At 35.5% G+C, this 22,274-nt stretch overlaps 1 protein-coding gene across 1 annotated transcript in view; it reads left to right on the top strand.

Moving 5' to 3' along the window:
* LOC113236926 (bifunctional heparan sulfate N-deacetylase/N-sulfotransferase) overlaps window positions 1-21,923 on the top strand; it is a 113,089-nt gene extending 91,166 nt beyond the window's left edge. Inside the window, 6 exon segments of the mRNA XM_026473151.1 lie at window positions 626-808; window positions 5,157-5,377; window positions 9,400-9,555; window positions 11,759-11,875; window positions 19,710-19,892; window positions 20,340-21,923. Coding sequence (XP_026328936.1) covers window positions 626-808; window positions 5,157-5,377; window positions 9,400-9,555; window positions 11,759-11,875; window positions 19,710-19,892; window positions 20,340-20,562 — 1,083 coding nt within the window. The 3' untranslated portion in view covers window positions 20,563-21,923.
* The last annotated feature ends 351 nt before the right edge of the window (window positions 21,924-22,274 follow it).

Raw genomic sequence — 22,274 nt, 5'->3', positions numbered from 1 at the left:
GGACAAGCTATTAATTAGGATTGTAAAATAGATACATTTACAAAAAACAAATTCGTGATATCAGAAGCCGAAATGGCGCCATACAAGCTACACGCTTTATGATTATTTTATTAAAAAAGGACGAAGCTCCTCCGCCGCTGACTTTGGTCAATAATACCTCTCCTGTTATTTGAGATATCAAAAAACAAATTTCAAGTTTCCTTTTAGCATTTTCATGTAGGTTGACTGCAGCAACAACATTATCTTTTTGAGTTAAATACCCTATTATATTGTTTTGGCTGTCCAGAATCAATATTTATTGAGGATATTTAGCCGTGCCTAAGCTTTACATAAGCGATTGTTTGAATCAATTTGTTACAAGTACCTTTTTAGATTATAATTGAGTTTTCATAGATAGGGCTGTTCGATGTCCGCCTACGTCATATAAATTATTGGACAATTTTAAATCGGTTTAATCGCTTGTTGCCGTTATGGAAAATTGACTCGTTCTAGCAATCTTATGTTCTTAGATTCTTACACAATTGTGTCTTTCAATGGTATGGCCCACGAAGATAAAACCGATTTCTCCCCATTTTTTTTTCTCCGTGCTTGGTGCGTCGATATGTTATTTTCTCTTTGTTTTTAGATCAACGTGTTCATGACACATATGTCAAACTACGGCAACGATCGGCTCGCACTGTACACGTTTGAATCTGTCGTGAAGTTCCTAAGATGCTGGACGAACGTTCGGCTTGCTTCGGCGCCGCCACTCGCGCTTGCCGAAAAATATTTCCAACTGAGACCTGACGAACTTAACCCGTTATGGGGGGTAAGTAGTTTAATAAGATATCTATTACGTATTCACTTTTAATAAATTATGTTTAATACTAAAGATGATTGGTACACGTGGGGTATACTGAAATTTCCTGGCAATGACCCTTGAGAAAGAAAAAAAAAACAAATACGGAATTTGTAATCTCTGTGGGTAGGTTACTTTTTACTTTGTGAGACTGTCATTTGTTTTTTTCATTGTCGCGTCGTTTTGAAAACCCGAGTCACTATTACAATGAATTTCAATCCTGAAAATTTTCGGTCCATGATTTTCGAAGAAAAGTCGGAGCACTGGTAAGAAAATGGTTGCTTCTTTCTTCGGCAAATCAGGACATAAAACTACTGTAGCGCTAGACGAGGATAGTGACTGCAGATTGGCATGTAAACAAACACCTGCTTGCCCAGAGTGTTAGAAAAAATTCACGAAAAGCGTCCTCGAAGCAATATCGTCCTTCACCACGACAACGTCTCTGCACATTCCGCTAAAGTATAATGCGTATTTGAAGGCCTCAAATGTGGAGCTGATGCCGAATAGTTCAGACCTTGCGACTTCTTTTTATTTCCAGAAATCAAAAATAAACTTAAAGGTTTACGATTTACAAGCCCGGAAGTGGTGGTCAATGCGTTCCACGAAGCCATTAAAGAGGTCCCTATGGAAAGTCCCACTGTTTTTCACAATGGTTCCAACGAATGCAAAAGTGTGTAAATAGCGAGGGCATATACTTTGAAAAACAATAAATGTATTATAAACATAATGTCTGGTCTTACTTATCAGAATCCAGAAACTTTCAATATGGTCTAAGTACTCGAAATGTCGGCCCTAAATGAGATGAGAATTGAGAATGCAAGACTAAAGGTCAACATGTTTAAAAATGGCAAAATGAAAACGAAGTCTTATTCGATCTATATAGTGGAAAATATATTACAGCAAAAAAAAATAGATACCTGGCTGAGCTGGCTAGACTGCACGAGAATTGTATAACGCCATAGATAATTAGACTTCCCGCGCTCCGAGGCAACTTTATACTCCAACTTAAAACTCCTTACAGGCTAAGATAATTTACTTTCAAAAAAAGACCAACCGCACGCGATTCTTGGCCGTTTCCTACATTTTATGTCGGGCCTTCATTCCGAGGTTACTAATAAAATTAAAATAAACTCCCTCATAAAGTATATATTTTTATTAAAGAAATTAGGACAAACATTGTAGTATTTTTACTCGTCGTTAATTTTATAACATTATACCCTCGAAAGAACCATAAAAAAATTAACGAGGCTTGCCAGATAGACAGTTTACAATAGTATAATTTTTATCGAGAGACTAAAGCGAGCCAATATACACCCGAGGTGGTTAGGCACCCGAGCTTTAGCAAGAGTATCTATTACTCCGAGAATTTATTAGTATTGGTTTTTAGTCTTGAGGTGAAAACTTTACTTTTCACGTCGATAGCGACTAAAAAATTATTTATTTATTTTAATCGTTCTACAAGAAAATTACGAACCAAATTTTTGTTTATAAATTTTCACCCATTTATTTGGGTAGACAAAGGTACCACTATATATTTATTATCTCATGTACCAAAATTTTGAAACTTTCGCGGTATATTTTTTTCCAACCAGATTCAGATACAACAAACCAATAAAACGCCACGATTAGCGGTTTTTGGCAATCATGAGCGTCTTTCGAACGATATAAGTGCTAAGTGCGTCACTAAAATGGTCCACAGACAAGAACTTTTCTTTTTATTGAATTTCCGCAGCGTAGCGATGTTTGTCAAACTGTAGGTTGATTTATTAATGAATTATTATATGAATACAAAGATAGAACACACAGACAAATTTTCGTCGACCCGGTGGGACTTGAACCCACGCTCATGCTTCACCGTACATTGCTCTAACCATCTGAGTCACGGGTCCAGTGGTAACTGGACCTTGAATTTTTTTGAAGTATAACAAAAACACATAGGAGAATTTCCACGGCTCGGTGACTAGACCCGTAGCTCAGTAAGAGCAATGCTACGGTGCAGCATGGACAGTGGAAAGTCCCACCGGATCGACAAATTTTTTTCTGTGTGTTCTATCTTTGTATGCATAATGATAACAAAACTAGTCGCGTTATTACACAAAAAACCTCAATAAATGAATTATTGGAATGTTAAATTATTATTAATTGTTATATTTTGTTTTTGTAATGATTTGCAGGTGTTGTTATAGGTGTAATTATATTATTTCAATTATTGAACTTTTATCTTTTGCCACAAACTAGAGCAAGCACTGCCTGTTTAAGCTTGTCTAAGTCACTCGAAGTAAATTAAAAACTAGGTGCTTTTTACTCCCTAGGGTTGAATGATGCACTTTACTCCCGCTACGTATGGCTATATTTACTAACTTTTAGAGCATGAGAAGTGAAAAATACTATTACTTCGTGTTTAGGTATAGTACATGATGATAAAGAGAGGGCATCGTGTCCATTGATTTTTTTATAGCGAAAAATATGACCAGCCGGGCACAATTTATAGCGGCTCACAGCTCACGGCACTACGCGGATTGTTGATACGCTCATATTTTTGCTCAGCGCGGGTCTGCCTCAGTGAATCAACATGCTCGGCGCAATTTTAAATATTTCATTGGTCCGTAAAACATATAAAATATCATCAAAATATGGAAATCAGTGAAATGCTGCCGTAAATTATATTTTGAGTGAAATTCAATCGTGGTTTCCCAGTTATTGCCGTTGTCACAATAGCTGAATTTATTTGATGAAACAAAAAGTAACAAAAGTGTAATAATGAAAATGTCTTATAAACAAACTAGATTGTGAATTTGTACTATAAGTATGAATTAAAGCATTGGGAACAACAAGGGCAAAGTTCGGCACCCAAAGCCCGTTTTGATGTTATTGCATAAAAGTCATGTAAAACACTATCCAGTATCTTGTGACAATAACTCATTTCGATCTCCTTTCTAGATGGCGTAATTTCCATTCATTTAGAAGGTGGCGCTCCGCCCTTGTGACATAGATTATAAATGTGCGTTTGAATTTCGGACACATTACCACCTGCAGTTTGTAAAAACTTATTTTAATGTAAAAAAATCTGTGAGACAAGCGACCTCAACATGGAGTACCTAGGAGGCCAGTGAAACCGCTGAAGACGGCAATGTCGATTCATTTCAATCCAGCTAATTTAATAAATGATTAAAAATTCGTTTACATTTTTTTCAATGTAACTTGTAAATAAGACTGATTTATAATTTATTTTTAAAAACCAATAATAAAACGAACGCACGATTAAAATATATTTTCAATTTTCAAGTTCACTTATTTTCTAATTGTTTTAAAAGAATACTTGGTACTTGGTACTTGGTGTAACGGGCTGGTGTCCGCAACTCGACGTCAAGGCGCCTATTTTGCGTGTGGTTTAAAATAATAATAACACTAGTCGACTGTGAACTGGCAATCGGTACTATCTCAATTTTGACAACTTTACAGGTGAAGAAAAAAATTGTTTACGTCATTTATATAGCATCTGGTTTATGAAATAAAAATACGTAGTTTTTTTATATTTTTATTACACACGTATGTATGTACGGATAATGGCACATAAGACTACACATTTTTGTTGGAAAATCGCCTCCAGTGCAACGTAACAAGATATATGTGTAGCTTCATGTACTGACGTGTGTACACTACGTATTTTTATTTAATAAACCAGATGCTGTATATATGATTTTTACTTCATCCTGTAAAGTTGTCAAAACTGAGATAGTACCGGTTGCCAGTTCACAGTCTGATTCTTTTAGCAGGACAAATAAATAATAAAGTATATAATAGTCATATTATAAATATTAAAAAGATATAAGACATTACTTACTTACACCCAATGCTTCAATTAAGAGTACAATACTAGAATGGTATTATTTATTAAATCCACATTGGAAGAGTATAATTTTTGAACATTCTTTTGTGCAATTATTACATTTTTCTTTCTTTACTTTCTCTATGATTTCAAAATAAGAAACGACTATGAATAAAAGACATGTTTGACAATCAGTACTGGTAACGCATTGCGTTTTCCAGCAATTAATACTGAGTTAATGACCCTTTTGTTACCACAGCTAGCACCACACAAAATATCTTTATACTTATTGTCCTTGTTTATGTGAATAGTTTGGGTTTTATTAGTATTTTAATTTGTTGCTTGTTTTGTAATTATTTATTTTTGTTTTGATTGTGTTTTGTTTTTCTTCTACTTTGTTTCGTTCATTTTTCTTTTGTGATGTCATTTGTGGTAAAAAAATTAGTGTGGTTTCTTACTTTTTTTTTTCTAACGTATACCTTTTTTCAGAATCCGTGCGACGACATTCGTCATCGCCGAATTTGGTCTAAAAACAAGTGGTGCGGTACTCTCCCAAAAGTGCTAGTGATTGGACCGCAAAAAACAGGCAGTACAGCGTTATACACGTTCTTAGCAATGCATCCGTCATTGGTACCGAACCTTCCCAGCCCGGCCACTTACGAAGAGCTGCAGTTCTTCAACAACAACAATTATCTCAAAGGTCTCGATTGGTGAGTCATTCTTTAATTCCACACTGGTTCCCTGTCTCGCTAATAGGTCGTAGTGGCAACTAAACACTATTACCTACTTGCTATATATCGTTAAATAATTGCTACCTCCGTGTTACAAAGTTATAAAGGTTTTTTAGTTCACGAGTCGCCTAACATCAGAATGGATTAGTTTAGCAAGAACTGCATGGACTTATTCAATTTTGGTTAGACCTTGAGCTTCTATATAATTGCTATACATATCAATTTTGTGCCCTGTTTTTATTAACATTTTATAATACAGTATTATACAACTATCCCGCGACGCATTCTGCGGCCTTTCGCGCATTCCAATCATTTAAACAAACCACTTTTGTTCTACTATGTATATTAAGAGCTAGTGGCAACATTCTAAATTACATCCTTTGTATAAAAACATAATTCAAGTCTACGTTTTCATTTTGAGCTAGGGAGCAGTTATTTTCTTTTTATAACTCTGACATTTACAATGAAAATAGATTTAAAATAGGTCTTGTGGCATACTAGTTTCTTTCGGAGCTCTTTATAACGTTGTTTATGCTGTGTAGAAATAGAAAACCTAAATCCGTCCTATTTGCACTTTTTCTTTGTTTTCACGCCTGTTTTGCAATCTCGGCAATATGTCTGCTAAACGTTGCCCTCTGCCATTCCTGTGTCTTTGTAAATAGATTTCTCGCTTCCGAAATCAAAGGAGCCTTTGTAGTCCTTAAATTTTGTAATTTTTAACGATCGATCAACACCATCAAAGTCAAAGTCAAATAATCTTTATTTCACAAGTAACCAAATTACACTTGAAATCGTCACACTGATTAAACTCTACTGCTCATTCGTAAGGCAGATTCCCCTGAGAAGAATGAGCAAGAAACTCTAGGGGTTGTTCTTTGTAAATATATATTTCAATACATTTATCATTACAATATTTAATTTAAACATCTTAGACTTAGAATACCTGAAAGAGCTAAACGGGCCACTACCACAGATTTTTGCCGTATACGCAATAACTTTTGTGATAAAAAACTTTATACCTTTAGCATAAAGTTTTTTTTTTCACAATAGTTTTTATGTTCGCATTGTGGTACTTTGAAAAGATATAATTGCTTAGCTAACATCGTCTGAGATTTTCTAATCAAGAAACAATTAAAACTTTGATAGATCAATCAACCATAAAGTTAAAAATCAAAAATAAAGTTAAAAATCAAAAACAAAGATTTGTATCGAATCCTAGAGAAATTTGTGAGATCTGCTAACTCGATCTGTAGCTCAGTTGGTAGAGCTGGTGCCTTAGATTGGCAAAACAGACACCAGTTCAAGTCCTGTCAGATCGAAGGAATTTTTCTTTGTGTTTGATCTTTGTTACTAATAAATGTAACAAACTAACTATTGGAGTCATTTCACAAAAAAATAATTTAATATCATGGTAGTACAACATCATAATATCAATTAAAAATCAATAAATCAATTTGTAACAGTATTTTATGCAATCGTTGCATAATGAAGGTTCTTAAAGTCAACTATCGCGCTTAATACGAGATTTTAAGACCTAATTATGAAATTATTGCATACAATCCTTTTTCTACTAATGAAACACAATCGATATTTAAAAATTATTAAATTTGTTAACTATCCACGACAAAAACTCCAACGAAAGCCAAACAAACGCTACAAAACAAAACACTAAAAAGATAGAAGTGTTCGTCATTGAACAAGTACCGCTTATATTTTAATCAGGAGACAGTAGAGCGTTTAAGTCATATTTGATATTTTTTGTTCTTTTTAAAGATCTTTTTTTAATGATTACGCCTTGGTACCTTTTATATAATACGTTGAGATATTATTTTTTTATAATTTCGGTTCAGTTGCGAGTACAATAGACATTAGAATTTGGGTTCAGACCTAAAAAGAGCGCCTTTATGATATGGTTTATGAAATTATAATTGACAGATTATAATACAGGAGTAGAAAAAGTTATTAATTGATTTCCTAACCCCTTTTGTTACGCAAAAATTCTGCCCATTACCTCGATAATTAAGTTTTATTAAGAAAACGCTTGTTAAATTTCCTATTAGAGAAGTAAACAAAACTTTGTTGTAGACTTTTCGAGGTTTATACCCCGGTAGAAATGCGATGGGGATGGAAAGGTGGTAAAAGAGCGGTGGCGTTCTATTATTGCAAATGTTCCATTTCCAATTCCCGACCCAATCAGCTTCTGAGTGCGATTGTACGTGATTCGTGTTCGCATTATTTAATCGTATTGGAATATAACTTAACATTTTAAACAACTGGCACCCAATTGCTAGAATTAATTTCGCAATGGCACTCGACCCGCTCTCGACGCTTAGGACCCTAATAATGAATATCTGGTACCTGAACAAAACCCGTTCGTGTAATTCTATTATTTCGGCAGGCTTGTAGTGTTTATTGTAATTTTCGACGGCGCTTTGATCCAACATAACGAGTGCTTTCATGTTCAACGTTGCCCGTCGAGTCTATAATTTTTAAATATTTATTTAATATTAAAACATTTATCAAAAAGTCGATTTAAGCTGCAATTTACAAAATAACTGAAGTAAACGGTGACTAGTTATTTTTGACTCTGAAATTGTTGCACTAGTATTGACTTTTGATATGTTGAAATTATTACTACAAAAGTAAGTCTTGTCACAAATAGCATGGTAAGGACGCAAATCTAACTTGACAGCCCTAAGATATTTTGTAGCGTGGTTCTTAGTATACTCAGGGAGTAAACACACTTATTGACGCAAAATCGGCTTTATCTGCTTATCGCGTTAAGACGTTCCACAGTCGTCGACACTCTACGAACATGATCAGAAGTTCGTAGGAAACCGATTTGTTACCGATCTGTGTAAAGTCGCGTCCTCCGAGCCGAAGCGTAACACACAAGGTCTTTTTCACTTTCAGCTTCTTCTGACCAACATAATGCGATTCCGCGTCGATTAATGTGGTGACTACCTTGAACATATGCATATGGCGTATTGTTTACGCCACTGACGACATACGTTTACGGCGCCGTAGTTGTTCAAAAGGCAGATTGTTGCGTTTATGACAAGCGTGTTCGAAGGTCGTTAATATCGCGTTTTACGCGAATTTGAATCGATTCAACAACAAAAACATCGCGCTGCAAGGCTGAGAAAAGGGGCAAAAGTGGACCTTGCTGACGCCAGTACGCCGCTCGTCCGCCCGCAAACGTCAATACCGCATACGAACAGATTATATAGTTGGCGAAATATTATTTGCACCGATTCGTCTTATCGCTTCATCTTTAGAGTACAATAGGACAAAAAGTGAACCGTCTCGGTAACTGTATAGTGCAAACAACTTGTTTAAATACTTTTGCGCATTGGCACTTAATTCTAAAATTCTAAAAATCTTTATGCGGAAATAACTTGTTGAATTAGTAAGAATCGAGTCGGCAGTCGGCATTTTACGAATTATCTACTGTTAAAAAAACGACCTGTTAAATAAAGAAATAATTCAAAACGAATTCAGAAAAAGCATTTAGCGCACCCATGATTCGTACGATGGACCAATATCGTTAAATCCTTGTATGTTTTAAGTAAAAGACGAGTTAAAGATTTTATTACCCTATTGTAATAGAAAGGAGATAAGCCCTTCCAAGAGATAACATTCATTCGTGCAAATAATATTTCTTCATCTATGTGCGCTTTTGCGGCTCTACTGAATTTGTGAATGTTTGCAAAAGTATACTGGCTACTACTGAATCTCGTTTGTATTGCGTTAACGCGCGTCGTCTACGCATAAAAAATACGCAGAGTGTCAGGTTATTACAGTGGTAATCAACCCGCTTAAGCAACCCGAAAGTACCACCGCCTTGCTTATATCCACCGGAAACTATCACTGCTGTATTCCGTGTTAAAGTATCGTAAATGTCTATGAGCAGCTATATTCACGTTCCAAAAGGTGGGCCGTCTCACTGATTGCCGTTTTGAATGCCATGAAATAGTCATCAATCAAACTATTAACGGCAGGTACTTAAACTTCTTCCCGCCGAACCCGAACAACGGCACCCAACTGACATTTGAGAAATCAGCCACGTACTTCGACGGAGACTTGGTGCCACGACGGGCGCACGCACTGCTGCCCAACGCCAGAGTCATCGCCATATTGATATCGCCTTCTAAGAGGTAAGTAATCCTGCTGTCCTACGGACAAACTCCTAAGACCTGTCAACATTTCTATTTATATGAAATTCTGCATACCAGATATCTGACGCGTGTCAAAATGATACGTGATTGTGACACGCGCTGAGCGTTTAACAAGCAAAATTAATACACAATCTGTGTCACAGAATGGAGATTCAATACGCCAAAACGATACAAGTGTGGACCGGGCTTAAATGAATAATGAAGAAGTTAAGAAAATGAAAATATATTGATAATTATATGTTCCGTGAAATTTACGTAAATAAATAACTCATTCTTATTTAAAGAAATTCTACAAAAAAAGGCTTGCCTAAATTTTTTACTTTCCAAACAATATTGTTTCCCTTATAAGCTCATACAATGTTTACTATCGATCGAGTAGGTAACTATTATATTGAGCCTTTTGTTACACCTAATGAGTTAATGTCTATGTTACTTTGTTCCATCATCCATCATTCTGTCAAATCTAATTAACTATTGTGCAGGCGATCGCACCACACTGTATAGCGTTGTACTAAAGCCACAGGGAATATTCAATGCTACTTTAGTTCTATATTATCAACCCAAATTTAGTAGCAGTAGAGGTCCCTGTGAAAGAGTTCGTCCAGAAAAGTACTGTCACCTTACTTATTTCTGCCGCTAAGCGGTAACGTGAGGATTATTGCTTTTCAGTTTTGAAGGATAAGGTTGTTGCTATGAACAGTCATGTCGCTTACCACCGCACGATACCATAGCACGACTTGTTAACGTTATACGTTCACTATCGTGCATGTATCTCCTTTAAGGAGATTTCACACGCTATCCGAAATTTGTCAACATGCAGATTTTACATCGTTAGTTTTAGAAGTTTTGCTACTAAACATTTGCCACAGATATTCCAGCAGTTGCACTCTAAATTGAGAAATTCGTGTAACTATTACGCTATTTTAATAGCTCTTCTGCTATCGAGATCTTGAAATCTAATACGAAAATGTAAATGGCATAATAACATTGTAGGCAAAATGAAACAAACAAACAACGTACGAAATGTTGAATATATCAACGTAACGTTTATATCTTTTTGCCACTCATAAAAAGTATGAAGTGTATACATATATATATATATATATATATATATATATACACACACACATATGTGTGTGTGTGTGCGTGCGTGCGTGCGTGCGTGCGTGCGTGCGTGATCAAATAAGTAATTACGCGAAATACTTAACTACACGCATATCGCATTCTCCCAGTCAATAAATTTATATACAATAATTCACGTCGTCGACAGAGATAGAGTGAATGAATGGAATGATATTTAACGACAGGCACTCATAATCTTGTCCTAATACTAAATCCTTATTCCAAAGCATTAATTCAACAAATTTCATTATCACTTCCAGTGCTAATGAAATTGGAATGGGAGATTGACATTTAAAATTATGGGTTTGGCGATAGCTACCTATTTCAATTAAAACTATTTATTCAGATTTAAATCACGTTAGACTCCGGAGTCAGTCGTGACCATGGGATGTGTAAAGAACCCAAAAGGTTAGTATGATTGAAAAAAAAATGAAAGAAATGCACACGATTTATATCCGAAAAAAAAACCGACCTCAAAAGTGCGTGGAATTACAATCTATTTGCTTATTAGTTTTGTGTGCAGAGTGCAGTTTTTTGTTCATAATCTCTTCGTCAGATGAAATTGTGTACAAACATCAGCTGCACTAAAATTTAAAATTCAAATTGATTTTGTAATCGTAATCAAAGTAAAGTTATGGCAAATATTTGCTTCCCAAAGGAAGGTCAAGTCCTTTCATCATTTACATCTAAATCAATGTCAGAAGTTGATTCGAATTAGCATATTCAATGCCTGACGGAATTTCTTGTCCCGCTTGATTCAGTCGATCGAGATGTTCCTGCTTCTTTTGTTCTACAGACCATACAATTCAACGTTTATTTGTTATATCTTAGATTTACTACGTGAATTGTACTAAATTTCTTATTATTATTAAATATTTTTAGTGTTGAGAAAAAATCTTTCTTTACAAATCGTCACAGAGAAATTAAAAGTGGAATAATATGCTCTTCACGGAATATTTAAATACTATTTTATACTTGTAACTTTTGTTTGTCAGCCATTAGCTAAAGAAAGCATTAACAAAAACAAACAAAATTGAATTTTACGTTTATTGTAACACAGGGCATACTCGTGGTACCAGCACATAAGGTCGCACGGCGATCCAGTGGCCAATAACTACAGTTTCCACACGGTCATAACTGCCAACGACTCTGCGCCCAAACCGCTACGGGATTTAAGGTAAGTCTGCAACTTCTATAAAATGTAAAACAGAAGTAATGACTAAAACAAACGACGAGAAAACTTATTTAATATGTATTTAATATGTAAGATAATATCTTACATTATACATACATACATTATACTTACATATTAAGTAATAATTTCAGGAGAAGGATAATTTCAGATTAGTTTTCTCTACCTAATATCGGTGGTAATTTTTATTGTTTGAATATTCTAGTATATGAACATGAAGTATTTTAATATTCGATTGTAATATCATGAAAAATTATTTATCTACACACATATCATAAACCCTCTATGATGTGTTCAAAAACCGTAAATTACGACCAGCATAAAGATTTACTGTTTTGTTAGAACAAATTTCTTATCTACGAGAATGTTATTATTACATTCAAATTTCGAACATCAAATTTCTCCGAAAAGCAAAACAATTTGATTCGGCCTCAATTGTGATATCAGTCGAGACGAAGTTGTATTCAGAATGAAACGTCAATAGCAAACAATTTTGACAAATTTCACACGTTACTAGATATCGAACAATATGATAGTTGAGGCCGACTCTAGTTTGTCTTTGAATTAAATAAAAACTACGGTTGTGTGACATGCGTGACAAAAGTTTTTATTTGCCGCCATTTCGCCAGTCGTAAAATGCGGTTCCTGAACACATCACAGAGAGCTTATAATATATGTGTAGATGAAGCAGTGTATGTAACTGTACATAATTAGGCATTAAAACACTCGCCTGTCGGCTCGTTTCATAAACCCACACACGTATTTTGATGCCTTTCATTATGTAACAGTCACATAAACTACTATTATTATTCCACGATAATGTACTATTATTATTCCACGATAATGTACTCGAAACTCAAATAATAATAAACAATGGCGAAATCAGGTTGACTACAAGATTAACTGCTTCCGTGGCTGAACGGTTACCATGCTGGTCTGCCACACAAAGGTCCCGGGTCCGATTCCCGTGCCGGAAGAAATGTTTGTAATGCTTAAATTTCTTTGTCTCGTGAGTTTGGGTGTAATTGGCTGTATGACTTTTTTATGACAATTTGTATGACTGTGCGTAAAAAAATGCTTCACAAAATAGGGCGCACTATAAGTTTCCGGAACTGGCCACTTACATAAACAATATTTAAAAAGTAATTACAACATTTGAAAATGGAATTCTTTATCTGTAGAATACAGTTTGTTTCATCTGACTGTCACTTGTTTTTACATTATGGCGTAATTTTAGAAATTGGTTGACTACATCACTATGGATTTAATTGGTGAAAATTTTCGTAGTATGATTTTCTACGACTTTAAGTGTAATTTAAATGCTCAGCGGAGCTTCGCTCGGCTTCAAACTGCTTTTGGCAATGAAACACCATGCAAGACGACTATTTATTCATAAGTGGTTTGCAGAAATCAAACGCGGTCGTTTGAATCTCAGTGACGAATTCCGTTATGGTCGCACGTCCACTGCTGTGAAGAACAAAAACATCGATACTGTGCGCTGTATGATCAAAACAAACAGGCATGTGACATACCATGAGATCTTTAGGCATAGGCATGAGTCAAATGCAATCAATACTACACAAACATTTGGGTGTGAAAAAACTGTGCTCTCGATGGATCCCACACAATTTTAATGAAGCTCAAAAAACGGATCGCGTCACTTGGTGCAATGCCATGCTTACCAGATTCAACGAAAGGGCGTCAAATTTGGTTTGAGACATAGTAACAGGCGAAACATGGATTTATAGTTATGATCCCAAAACAAAGCCGCAATCGAGCGTATGGGTCTTTCGAGATGAGCCGAAACCAATCGAAGTGACGCGCGTACAAAGTGCCGCTAAGCGGATGATTGCTTCTTTTTTAATAAAACTGGACACGTGGCTACTGTTGCTTTGGACAATCGTTGTACCGTGAATAGTAATTGGTACATGACCATTTGTTTGTCGGAAGTTATTGACAAACTCCGTAAACGCCGTATCATCTTGCATCACGATAATGCCTTTCCTCGCACGGCCAGACAGACAAATGAATTTTTGAAGGTAAACAATGTTGGTTTTATGAGCCATCCTGCGTACAGTTCCTACCTGGCACCTTGTGAGTTTTATTTATTTCCAAAAATTAAGAACCAGTTACGAGGTCGACGATTTTCATGACCTGAAGAGACTGTCGAAGAGTATGAAAAATATGTTTCAGAGATTGTCACGGAGGAGTGGCATAAATGTTTTCAAAATTGGTCATTCGTATGAAAAAGTGCATTAACGCTAACGGAGAATATTTTGAGAAACAATAAATTCATTTCGAACCATTTATAGTATTTTTTTCTTATTCATTCCGGAAACTTATAGTACTCCTTACGTATGTAACTCAGTTTTCTTTTGTTATGGCTTAACTTCATGCCTTTTGACCATACCATTATAAAAAAAAAATTCTTCTGAATTTCCGCCACATCACAAACCCACGACACCAATCCACTTCTATTAACTCTGTTTAAGGCTTCTGTAGTTCATTTTTGTACAATGATCAACCGCATTTATATTATTCGATTACGTAAACATAACCTCCAAAACATGAAACTAGAATATTTTTATTTCCAGACTTCTCAGAGTAATAAACTCAAAACCAAATTTGTTCAAAAATTTAATCCCTATATTATCCACAATATATTTTCCATAAACAGACGCATACAAATTATATCAACAAAAATGTGTATGGGAGTTCGCCATTGTTCTTTGGCACCGAAATTAGGTAGAAAAAACTAACCTGAAAATTACCTAGCGTATCGTTTTTATGCAACTTCAGTTCGTCCAGTACTTTAATGGAGAGTGTTAGTTATGTGAGAGTTAATACCACTTAAACCCAGAGTAGCCGACTCACCCCAGTCTATTAGAAATCGATCAATGAAATGAATAGGTAGTTTATTTCCAAAAATTACGCTAGGGCTATGAGAACTAACTAAAAAAAACATTTTTTTTGTATTTTGTTGTGATAAAAGGAGACATATTGTTGTACTATTTATATAGCCTATATTTATTACTTATAATTATTCGCCGATATCAGTCATTCGAGAAAGAACGAAGAGTCAAGTAAAAGATCGAAGTATAATAAAATCGGAACTCAGTGATGTATTTTTGTAGCAGATGACATATTGTTTTTATTTTCGTACCATTATGTAGATGATTAAAGTCCTACTGTTCAGTTTGGACCGTTGGGAGGAACAAATTCTTCTACTAACAACACGAGTATTGATGACAAAAATGATAATAATATCATAATAATAATAACGCGTACACGCTCATAGCCCCGCACAAGGGAAACCCTGTATCACGGTGCCATGGACACACACATAGACAACCACAAATTACACCCAAAGTCACGAGAGATAAATAAATGTAGGTCATACAAATATTCCTCCCGGCCCGAGCATCGAACCCGGGACCTCTGAGTGGCAGTTCAGCATGGTAACCGTTCGGCCACGGAGTTATAAAATCAACTTACCGTAGTTCAGGATCACAAAGTAACTTGTAAGCCTATGAATAAAATATACAATTCGCTCGTATTTAAATGTTACTATTGATGCGTACAAAAATAAATACAGTTATGCGTGTTATACTTGCGCAAAGGAGCACAAACAAAAACATTCAGAAATATAAAAAAAACTGTAGGCAAGTCGTGCGCTTGACAGCTCGTTGTGAATTATCAAACGCGATACGTGCTCTGTGAAAGCTTTTTACGCGTTCCCATTAACTATAAATATAATCTGTATTCACTACCTCGGTGGCTCAACGTTTTGCCCTATACCTGATGACAATTCGGGGAAAATAACTTTTCTAAATTAATAGTGCCCCGGATTGAATTCCGTTGTTTTGGTACTCAAATTGCATAGTTTGAGACTTGATAATTCACGTAGTCGGGCACATTATGCTTAAGGTGTTTTATAGATATTAATTAATACTACATTTGCGAATGCGTAAGGTGTTTTAAAGAACTTTAACTTTTTAACTGTTTTAACTGCCTCCGTGGCCGAACGGTTACCATGCCGGACTGCCACGCGGAGGTCCCAGGTTCGATTCCCGGGCCGGGAGAAATATTTGTATGGCTTACATTTATTTCTCTCGTGAGTTTGGATGTAATTTGTGGTTGTCTATGTGTGTGTCCATGGCACCCGCGACACAGGGTTTCCCTAGTGCGGGTCTATGTTGAGTGTGTGTGTTATTATTATATTAATTAATACTACATTTACGATAGTTATATTAAACGCGTGGACGTCGCCAACTTTCATCAGAACTACGTCCATCTTTAAAGCCATTCATCTATATATGATTTGAGTCGTCCTTTATCCAGTTATAATTAGCCACGACGCGGTATTGTGTTTATAAGTGTGGTTATTATTTTAGTATCAGTACCAGTAGAGCTCCTTGTAAAAAGTTCGTCCAGGGAAATACTGCCACCTTACCTATGTCTGCCGCCAAGCAGTAATGTGAGCATTACTGCGTTCCAGTTCAGAAGAGTAAGGGTGCTAGTAAAATTACAGCCACATGGGAGTTGTCAACATATTATGTCACAGGGAGACGGGCGCAGTGGCAGTGCCCATAAGATCTTTGCGATTTAAAGTTCTGGATGGCACTGCAACTGTTATGGATAGGCGTGTCCCTTACCAGGCGCACGACTTGCCGTCCCCGTGCCGTTCCGTCACTTGCTTGTTATAAAAACAAATATATACATATTAACCATTAATAATTTATTCAAAACACTTAATAACTTTGAAAATGGTTCGTCGAAAGTGATAAGTAATCCAAACATAACTTTATGAAAGACTTGCAAAGACCTCTACGCAATCTCTACAATACAGTGAACCTGTGAAAAATAACATTTTAAAAGCATTAAAATATAAATTGATATTTAAAATAAGTAAAAATTATGAGAATAACTGAAAATGTGTAACGTTATACGAGGCATTTAGTCGAGGTGTACAGGTATTTCGTGGTATAGTTTTGTCCAGATTTATGCTACGTCATTACCTTCTCATTAGACAATATTTCCAGTTATAAAATGGTCTGATAGTATTATGTTTTAAATGAAACCGTTAATTCGGGGAAAACGTTTTATACTACTTAGATTTTATAATGCTGACATGGATAATGAATAGTTAGTCAATACATGTTTCAGAGGTGGGCATTTAAACGAAAAGCGCTTTACAAACTATGCTTTTTAATATAAGCACACAAGCCCGCTTTAATTTAAAGTTGTAAGCGTTGCTGAGTTCAATACTAAACAATTTCGTTTTACAACGTAAGCAGTAGAAAAGTAGGAAACATTGACATATTGACTAAGTGTCAACTCCCGCCATGTAAACAAATTAATTCGTCAATCTGGAAATAATGTTATATTATGTAAAAGTAAATGTCTGATCTTAAAACCTTTAGTGGCCTACTTCCGTTAGAATCCCTAGTAAGTTTGTGGGCCTACTCTTGCTTTTCGCTGTCAATACAATGTTGCAAGCTTTTTTCATTCGTTTTTCTAAACGATTTTCTACGCTTCAAATTAAAAAGCGTTTAAATGAAAAGCGCTTTAATGAGCACGCATTATTGAAAATGTACGTTTAAACGTTTAAAATTAATAAGTAGTTTTTTTCCATCTCTACCAGCATATCGTCGTCTTTCTCAAACTCGTGTCTTAAAACACAAAGTTACTGAAATGTCAAAAATGGATTGTATATACAAATTTTACAGGCTGATTTCACATCACATTTCCTTCATATTCACACACTGGCTTTTACTTATTCTTAAAGTAATGCATCAAAATTGATAAGAAATTTAAAATAAATAGAAAGTTTTGCCATCACCAGAATGATCATTCTTTATAAGGTACAACTTTGAGAAAGTAAGGCATTGATATTGCTTTTTAAGGGTCTGTACTGATTTACGTTTCCTTACATGCATAATAATCAAAATTGTTAAAAATAGTTTATGCTAAATCTATTATTATCATCATGCAGATTTGCTTATTCATTTAAGATGTTCCAAATTTCTATCCTAAGGTTGCCTGGAAGAAATTTCTACATAGCAGTAAGACCGCCTGTTTCACATTAACTTACTATCTATATACTTAAGTAACTATATTGTACTTTAACTGTATTTTATGTGCAATAAAGAATTCTTTCATTCATGAGATGAAGTGTAATCTGTGACGAATTTAAAACCTAAGTACATGACGCACTCAGTTCATCCAAGCTACAGAGTTTATCCAATCGATCGACATCTTAATAAAGCGCTGAACCTCATTGCTAATGGGGGGTTTTGAAGTGTAGATTAGCAGCTAGGGTATGGAATTTACAAAGAGTAGTAGAGGAGTTGAGAAAGTATGTATGTGAGAATTAATGGGCGTTTATTCTGTTGAGCGAGCTTTCCTTTGACATGCGGATTACGGAATTCGGAAACTTTCAAACTTTATTGTTATTGGGAAACAAAGGTATTGTAAAGCTTTTATGTAGAGATTAGCGAAAAGGCAGTACAGTATCTATTATTTATTTATTGAATAAATTAATTAATTAATGAAACATTCTTTATTGCACATTGAAAAATTACAACGACAATGCAGACATCACAACAGGCGGTCTTATTGATAAGTAGCAATTTCTTCCAGGCATTCTTAGGATAGTATATTAAAAGTTGGAAAGGAGGGTGCAACTAAAGAATGTCGTTGTTGTAAAATAACTCGAATAATAATAGCTTCAAATTTAGGTCATCATTTCCTACTTTAAGTTTAGGCCATAGTCTGCCACCCAGGCGCAATGTGCAATGTTTTATAATACTAAATGATGGGACGAATAAGTCGTGTGCCTGGTGGCAAGCGACACACCTGTCCCTAACAATTGCAGTGCCACTCAGAGCTTTAATCACAAAGATCTGAGGGTCACTGCCACTGAACCCGAAACCCTGAGACATCAGTTGATAAGTCTCATGTGCCTGTAATTCCGCCAGCACCCTTACCCTACGAAAAAGGAACGGAGTAATGTTCACATTACTGCTTGGAGGCAGAAATAGGTACGAACAATTAACACATTTTCTACCGATAGACACCTGATAACGAGGTGTTGCAACATAACGCCGCTTACGTACGCACCGCAACACCCCTCCCCGCTTCGTCTTCTGGTCCCTTGTCCGTTTCAACGCACCATGTAGCATCTAGGCCTAATTTATATGTAGTACAGCTTAGCATTGCCACTCAGGTGAACGACGTGTGGCGTTGCTCTAAAGGTGCTGGTGAAATTACAAACACATGAGGCTTGTCATCTTTGTCTCAAGGTGATGGGCGCAGTGGCAGTGCCTCTTAGATCTTTACAATTTAAAGCTCTGAGTAGCTCTGCAACTGCTACGGTCAGGCGTGTCGCTTACCACCAGGCGCACGACTTGTTCGTCCCGTCACTTGATATAATATAAAAAAACCAACCTGAAAAGTCATTCATCCCCTAATTTGTCACACTTAAAGGTGGAATATTTTTTTCAAATTTAGATGGGACAACTACTGGGGTACCCTCTTCCCAACAAAAAAAGAATCATCAAAATCGGTTCACAAAAGAGTTACCGCGTAACATACATACAAAAAATAAACATACAGTCGAATTGAGAATCTCCTCCTTTTTGAAGTCGGTTAATGATGAAAATAAAAATCAACCAAAATACTGCAACACACGTACTAACTGTAACACTACAATAAGTCGGATGGAAAATTTATGTTGATCAGAGCGGTAGAAGTTTATTGTAAGTACAAAACGTCTTACAACTAACACTATTTTTAAAAAGAAGATATCTTTGTACAGGAACCGATGCTTGAACCCGGGCAAATACAGTCACTACCTGGAGCGATGGCTGGCAGAGTACAGCGCCCACCAGCTGTATGTAATGGATGGATCTTTACTACGATCGGAGCCCGCCACCGTAATGAACTCGCTGCAGAAGTTCCTCAAGCTCACTCCTCATATTGACTATAACAAACTACTCAAGTAAGTGACTACTTTTCTAGATATTTCTAAGGTACATTGTTTAAATTTAATTTCTCATACTTTCGTCATTTATATTAATGCAATGTTTAAAGAAATTCTCATACTCGCACCCTTAGTGTAATAAAGCCACATCTGCAAAATGATAACTTTTCAAGTAAGAATCTTTACTTACTACGAATCTTTACGAACAAAATTAGGCGATAACTTTTTATGCCAAAATAAATTAAGCATTTATTTACTAGATAAAATAATTACAGTATCACAGTGTGGGGGCGACTTACTTGTGTTAGAAACCCCGCTCTGCCTAAATGGGAGAGTTATACAATGTAACAAGTTATTGGTTCATGTAGTTCGTATTATTTTTATGACGTTCAGGTGATGTGGCTCTATTATACCAAGGGTTCGTACTCAGTTGAAAGAAATATCTGAAAACATTATCTTTCCCAGGTACGATCCCAAAAAAGGTTTCTTCTGCCAGGCAGTGAGCAATGAACGGACAAAGTGTCTAGGTAAATCTAAAGGCCGGGTCTACCCGCCTATGGAAGAGCAGTCCGCCAAATTTTTAAAAAGGTATTATACGCCACACAACACGGCGCTGTCCAAACTGCTGGTAAAGCTTGGCCGCGCCGTACCGCAATGGTTAAAAGACGAACTCTCCTCGAACGGATAGCATATCTCACAACCTCTGAGGTTGGAACGAAAGAAACTACCCCAAGGATTTATCAAAGTCTGTGTAATCACGATACCTTGACGAGGTCTAAGGGACCGTGATAAATTGTCCAAAAGTTGTAAACTCTGGACGTAGGTCGCGCGATACGCAACGTTGTTTTATCAAGTGTTTCAATGTGAAAGTATCTTTGTTGAAATATATCTATGTCTATCGATTCTTGTAATATAAAACTTTCAAAGAGTGATATTGTTACTTAAATGTTCTGTCGAGGTATTGAGGACTGAATTTGATTTAGTTTTTTTATTATTATGTGTAGTAAATGGTTCTGTGGTCCCAGCGGAGCGGTTGCATTGATCACGCTTGCCTGAATCGTGTTATTCCTTAGTTAATTTACGACTACGCAGTAACGGTCGGCGGGATGTTAACCCGCCTAGTCCAGGTGCTATTTGTTAGATTATACATTGCATTGTTAATGTGTTCATAATTGCCCCATCTATAGTTTGGTTTCATTAAAATGAAAATAAACTTTCGATCTAAACGAAAGAATGGCAATATATTATTAGATATTATTTTACCACAAACAACACACGCCTTTAATTTGAAATTGTTCTGCTCATACCACAATTGTATCCATTTATTTTAGGTTTGTTTATTACATTACAATGTAAAGTACCTGATGCAATTCAAGTGTTGTATTTTCATATTCAAAAAGTGTTATTTTGACCCTTTCTACGTCTTTTTGTGCCATAGGAGAACTGTGTCACACAATTTCAAAGTGTTATTTAATATATACGAGACTGGTTTCACGCGCGTGTTAACCGCGTGCCGTGCTCGTCACTCTGAAACCAGCCAAGTGCATATTTTGACAGTAGATTGTAATGCTAGTCCTTTGTTTTAAGTATAACCATTGAACATACATTTCATTGTATTTTTTTTTTGCATTAGCAAAGTTACCGTTCTCTAGCCGTTAAGAACTTTTTAATACATGTTTACATTAAATATTATCGCTATTTTTCAAAAAATAAAAAATATCAGTAAAGAACGACAGTGGTGGTGTATAAAAATATTTGGTATATATTTTGATATGCGTCGATTTATGTGAAAGGTAACTTTGTAAGTGAAGGGCATATTTGTAAATGAAATCAATAAATCAATACAGATAGGGTTATCTCTTTGTTGTATTAGGTGTCGGTACTTATGGCCACGTCAGTTTTTTCTGATGAAACATAGATTGAAAAGTACAGAAAATATATTACTAAATTAATATTTGAATATAGATTTAATTACAATATAATGTTTCATAGTAAATATTTACTATATTATTATTTTGTATAATAATTGTTTTAAATGCTTTCTGAATTCGAATGTTTATTGTAAATTTCGGATGCTCGTGAATGTGTTACGTAGCAAATGGCCTTACAGTTTTAGAAGCGAGCTCTTATTGTTCTGAGATGTTATTGTGGTGTTTATTCGTCATTGTTATTTGGCGAACATATTGTACGGTTGTGTTCTTATTGGCAATAATTAAGTTCTCCATTCCGATACTCGTCATTGAATATTAGGTTTTAATTTCGAATTTTAAACGATACAGCAAATGACTGCTCTTGAAAAATGTGTTCTTTATAAGAAATTGATACATTAATTATTTTATTAAATGATTTGAAACTAATTACTGTGTAATTATTTTTATCCAAACTGATATTATAAATGCG

This window comes from Hyposmocoma kahamanoa, unplaced genomic scaffold (genome assembly GCF_003589595.1).
Source record: "Hyposmocoma kahamanoa isolate Upper Pololo Valley unplaced genomic scaffold, ASM358959v1 92, whole genome shotgun sequence".
Taxonomy (NCBI): domain Eukaryota; kingdom Metazoa; phylum Arthropoda; class Insecta; order Lepidoptera; family Cosmopterigidae; genus Hyposmocoma; species Hyposmocoma kahamanoa.
This window is presented reverse-complemented; position numbering and strand designations above follow the sequence as displayed.